Raw genomic sequence first — 6,000 nt, forward strand, 5'->3', positions numbered from 1 at the left:
TAAATATTCAATAATGGCCATAATTCTTTTTCCTTTCATTGTTTATGTAGAGATCTGGCTCTCGTTTGTCCATTTTTTGACTCATGCCAAGCATGAATTTCATACCCTCGAAAACAATACCTCATGTATAAGTCGACCCCTTAATTTCAGCTTAAAAATGGCCTTCAAAACTCGACCTATACAGGAGTATATATGGTAGTTTTGAATTTATTGAAGAAATGTAGTGAAAGACTCTATTGTTCTGAGTAACAGAATGAAAGATTAAACAAATGGGCTATTTTGGTGATTAAATGAAACATTTACACTTTTGGTTAAACTTTGGAGTAATGGTGTGTGATTACCAGGGACTCTTCCAATCAGTGTCGGAACACCATTGATGTTAATTTATCATTTCCATGCCCACTTTGCTCTTAAATCAATACCTGCCTGTGTCTTATCACAGTATTCACTACTTCCCCCTTTCCTCATCAACTTGGTACCATCTGCCTATTTTGAAACTTTATTTCCAATTCCCAAAGTGTTTCTATAAAAGAAGAACAGCGATGTGTGAGATTCATTTCACACCTTCTCTCTGTCTGAGTAAGTATCCTTAAGCCCCAGTCACAGTTTTCTGTTTGTAATCAGTTTCCTATCCATTCCGATACTTCTCCATCTATTCCATCCCTCTGACCTTAGAGAAAAGACTAATACGCAATCTTATTGACGATCTTTTGAAAGGCAGCATTACCATGTTTCAAAGCCACCTCCCAACCTGGCCAGTTTTGATAATTATGATGGCAGCGCTCTGGGAATAAGGCACCTCTCCCTTCACTCAGCGTCACCCAAATGGGTTTTGATGCTCGCTGAGCGGATAGTGATCAGGTCACTGCCTCACTACGTGATACAAAATACCTGCAATATTAATAAAAGTAAATGCACCAACTTTTGGAAGTAGATTTGAAGGGTTTCAAACTATCACTTAAGACCAATCCAGAACCTGGAGACAGGATCCAAGGTGGGGTTTGCAATCCAGCAAGGGTGGTGACAATCTGTCCACTGAAGTGTGTGCTCTCCAGCTTATTAAAAAATAAATAATTATTCCAGAGTGAACTGCCTCTATTTTATCAGAATGTGTGTGTTCTGAGTCTCCAGGTTTGAAAGGAATCAACAAATGTCTTAAATATTACATTCTGTATTCTAACTCTGGTCTTACGTAGACAGTCACCTGCCATTTCTAAACACAGCAATTTAGATATTTACTAGCTATTTGTCTCATGGTCAACCTCCTGCAATCTCCTTTGACATCAACAGTGCCCTATTCCTTTCAGTTGCTTGTTTAATCTGACCTATTCAGTTGAAAACTGAACATATTTTAATGTTGCTATTTGTTCCGGCTTGCCAGAATCACGTATTACAATCCTCTTTGGCAGCTGTGCAGCGCTCTGTTGCTCACACACCTCACAGAAACTGCCAGTCAGCATTTAAACAAAACTAAATTCTTCACTTAGCAACCCTGATGTAACTAGAGTTCTACATCCATTGGATCACTATTCTTCTTAAGGTCAGCCAGGATCTCTCAGCATTTTAGGGGTCCCCAGATCCTCAGTGTTCTGAACTAAACACTGCAGGTTGGGTCTGTATCCATTGGAGTTAGAATGAGAGGTGGTCTTATTGTTATGTACAGGAACCTGAGGGGTTTTGACAGAGTGCATGCTGAAAGGTCACTTTCCCTTGTGGGAGAGACTAAAACACTAGGGGTCACTATCTTAGCTGGACATGTTGTACAAAGAAGCTAATTAGAAAGTAAAGAGGGGAAAACAGAATTATCTGAGCACATGGTCTAAAGTTAACCATCATCTGGCCTCGATACATTAACACTATTCTCCCTTCACAGAAGCTAGCAGACCTGCTGAGTTTCTCCATCCATTTCTGCTTGTTCCCTTACCTCCAATGTTTTCCAGTCCTTTCACCACTGTCTCACGAACCTGCAGGAGAAATATTTGAGAGAGTTGTCAACAGGTCTTGTATATTCCTACTGTGGGCCCTATTATTCACACATTACTGCGTCAAGTGTTAGCACAACGCTGGCCTCTGGTCAGGAAAAATCGCACTCTTCGATTCAGCACAGATCTGCCTTTCCCTCTTCAGCTCTCCTGCTAGTTGCAGCACAGACAGCATCACTAACGGACACCTAAGTAACCTGGCAGTTAGCCTCCAACTCCAAAACATCCATCCAGTTTCCCCACAAAAACCATCCATCCAGTTTCCCCACAAAAACCATCCATCCAGTTTCCCCACAGCACCATTCAGTGACTTGGAGTTGACACTGGGGCTGGAGGCTGTTAGCAGGGGACTGGTGCCTGCAGATATTTTCTCCCTTGCTATCTACAGCTCATGCTGAAGTACCATCAACACAACCGTGCAACGAAATAAAACAGGACCAACGGGAAGAGTGATGGCTTGGCATTGACAGCTCAGGGCAGTGTCTTGGTCAGCTTGGGCTGCCCTGTGAGATTATTGATTTGCAACAATTGAACTTCACAATGTCAGTTCATTAGCAAGTGCTGTTCACTCACACAGACAAAAAAAAGGCATAATCACAATATTTGGGGTTCTTGCACAGGTAATTGAACAGTCAGTTGCTTGTTTACGACCAGTGTAGACTTAATGGGGCAAGGGCTTTCTTCTATGCTGTAGACCTCCATGACTCTATAAAACAAGGACAACGAAGACCCACTCTCCAGAAACTGACATGAACGTTTGGCAGCCATTACTCAACCCACCTGAGTCTAGCTGTGATGGAGAGTGCAGAGGTGGTGGTAGGAGTTGATAAAGTGAGCAATTAGAAAGGTTAAACACCTTATTTCCCCTCCTCCCATGTCCCCTGCATGTCTCCATCACTTGCAGTGCTTTCACACATGATCGACCCACCAGAGCTCCACTTGGCTGAGGTGGGGACCAATGGGGAGTAATCACTCCGTTTCTGCCAACTCACCCCGGCTTCCGACAACCAGAGAGCAGTGCAGCCATTCACCAGGTGAACTCAGGAACACAGCCAGATCGAACCGCAGCGAGGCAATTTCCAAATCTGACACCGATGACCCCGGGACCCAATAGCAGAAGGTTACACGTCAACAGTTGTCCTTTTTACAAATTGTGCATTGCATCCCCTTACCATAAACACAGTCAGTTGCCTTTACACAAAGTCTCTATGAATCGCAGTAACAGAATTTGCAACCAAAACAACCGCTAAGCCTCCCAATCAAAGCAGGATCATTTTTCCATCCAAATGCAGCAAGTGGAGAATGGTTAAGTGCATTTAAAACAAGACTTAGGTTTTAAATCTTGACTTAAGTCTAACAAACGTGGAGCTTGCATATTCTCCCCGCGTCTTGCATGGATTTCCTCCGGGTGCTCTGGTTTCCTTCCAAAATGCAAAGATGTGCAGGTTGGGCGGATTAGGAGACAGTGAGGACTGCAGATGCTGGAATGTCAGAATTGATAGTGTGGAGCTGGAAAAAGCGTGGAGCTGGAAAAAGCACAGCAGGTCAAACAGCATCAGAGGAGCAGGAGAGTCAACGTTTCAGGTCAGAACTTTTTCCATCAGATCTGGGGAGGAGGAAAAGGGGCTGAGAAACAAATGTGGGGTGGGGCTAGGGGGGGGAAGGTAGGTGGGATGGCAATAGGGGGATGCAGGTATGAACTGATTGTGATTGGTCAGTAGGAAGGGTAGAGCTGATAGGCAGGAAGGAAGATGGACAGGTTAGGTCGGGTCAAGGGGGCAGAGAGGGAGGGCTTGACCTGGGATGCGGAGAGGAGTGGGGAGATTTGGAAGCTGGTGAATTCTATGTTGTGGCCATAAGATTGTAAGCTCCAGAGGCAGAAGATGGAGGCGTTCCTTCTCCACTTTACCTGTGGCCTTACTTTGATGATGGAGAAGGTTTAGGATGGCCATATCATTGGAGGAGTGAGACGGGGAGTTGAAATGGCTGGCACACAGGAGGTAGGGTTGACTGGAGCGCAAGGACAATAGGTGTTCCCTGAATCAGTCCCAGAGTTTGTGTGTGGTCTCTTCGATGTAGAGGAGGCCACATCAGGAGCAACGGATGGAGTAAATCAGGTTAGCGGAAATGTAGGTGAATCTCTGCCGGACTTGGAATGATTCTTTGGGGTCCTGAAGGGAGATAAGACGGAGGCATGAGGGCAGGTGTTGCACCTCCTGTGGCTGCAGGGAACGATGCCATGTGTGGAGGAGGGGTGTGGGCCTAATGAGGGAGTCACGTAGGGAACAGTCCCTACGGAAAATGGATGAGAGTTTGGGGGGGGGGGGGGTGAAAACATATGTTTTTGGTGGTGGGGTCAGACTGCAGGTGGTGGAAATGCCAAAGGATGATGCATTGGACTTGGCGATTAGTTGGGTGGAATGAGGACCAGGGGACTCTCACCTTGTTGTGGCTGGGGTGGGGGGAGGTTTGAGGGCAGAGGTGCGGGAAATGGAGATGATATCGATGAGGGCAATGTTGATCATGGGAGAGGAGAAAATTATGGTCTTTGAAGTAGGAGGACATCTGCCATGTTAAATTCCCTGTGGTGTCCAGGGATGTGCAGGCTTGGTGGATTAATCATGGGAAATGCAGGAGCTACTGGGTCTGGGTGGGCTTGTCTTTGGAGGCTCCATGCAGACTCGATGGGCCAAATGGTCTGTTTCCACACCGTTGGGATTCTATGACAAAAACTCAGTCAGTTCCAGGAGAGTATGTTCCAGATGTGACTGACAGGAGAGTGGCCAATGGTCTCCATTCTGGCCAGGAATCGGTCTTGCTTTTTTTTATATATAAAGAAACAGAAGGAATGCAGGGAACAACAAGCACACAGCTTAATACAGTACCGTACCTTCAGGTTACCCTCCTTCAGCCACCGACTCAACTGCACCGTGCCCACATCAAACTTTTCTGTATAATTCAGCACCAGGAATCTCTCTCTGTAGGTCACAAGGGAAAGCGAGCGGTGACAAGAGGTGGCAAACATCACAATTAGACCGACCACAAAATACTTCACCCAACACAACACTTGCGAGCAAACAAGGCGAGTTTCAGTTTAAACATGCAGACACCAAAGATACTGGAACAGAACAAGCCACTGCACTTGGGACTTTCCGACTCAAAATGGACAGCAGCAAGTAATCGGTTTTGGTCGACATGGACCAGTTTCGGCCAAAGGGCTGTCTCTGTGCTGTAGGTCTCCATGACTTCCAAAAACTGGCGTCCAAATTCAATAAGAGAAAACCTGCATTATACGTGCCAAGCATCTCTGTACAGCACCTTCCCAACCAGTGACCACTTCTATCCAGAAGGATACCACCCCCTGCAAGCTCCCCGCCATTCCGACTTGGAAATATATTGCATTCCTTCACTGTCGCTGGGTCAAAATCCTGTAATTCCCACCCCAAGGACTGCAGTGGTTCAAGGCTGCAGTTCAGCCCCAGTATCGCCAGTGTAATTACAGATGGGGAGCAAAGGCAGGCTTTGACAGTGGTAAGCACCTCCACAGAATGAGAAACCGAAGAAAACAACACCACTCTGTCCACCACTCAGAATTAAAATTTCAGGAACCTCGGCAAGGTGGGAAAATTGGTGTGTATGTAATAAGGAATAGAAGACAAAATCAGCCGTCCAGACTCACCCCCACTCCTTCATTTCGATCAAGATGTACAAGCATTGCTGCCTCACAGCGCCAGGGACCTGGATTTGATTCCAGCCATGGGCGACTGTCTGTCTGGCATTTGCACATTGTCCCCGTGTCTGCATGGGTTTCCTCCCACAGTACAAAGATGTGCAGGTCAGGGTGAATTGGCCATGCTATATTGCTCATAGTGTTATGCGCATTAGTCAGAGGGCAACGGGTCTGGGTGGGTTGCTCTTTAGAGGGTCAGTGTGGACTTGTTGGGCCGAAAGGCCTGTATTCCACACTGTAAGGAATCTAATCCTTAAAAAAAAAAAGGATGACAGGAATGGATACAGA

The 6,000-nt window shown here is 46.0% G+C and overlaps 1 protein-coding gene across 1 annotated transcript in view; it reads right to left on the reverse strand.

Moving 5' to 3' along the window:
- The window catches only part of ptgr2 (prostaglandin reductase 2), a 50,019-nt gene that overhangs the window by 12,113 nt on the left and 31,906 nt on the right, over window positions 1-6,000 (reverse strand). Inside the window, 2 exon segments of the mRNA XM_087990207.1 lie at window positions 1,925-1,964; window positions 4,873-4,960. Coding sequence (XP_087846333.1) covers window positions 1,925-1,964; window positions 4,873-4,960 — 128 coding nt within the window.

The sequence above is a fragment of the Chiloscyllium plagiosum genome, unplaced genomic scaffold (assembly GCF_037043375.1).
Source record: "Chiloscyllium plagiosum isolate Xiang-an unplaced genomic scaffold, Cpla_swu_hap1 HiC_scaffold_8, whole genome shotgun sequence".
In the NCBI taxonomy this organism is placed as follows: Eukaryota; Metazoa; Chordata; class Chondrichthyes; order Orectolobiformes; family Hemiscylliidae; genus Chiloscyllium; species Chiloscyllium plagiosum.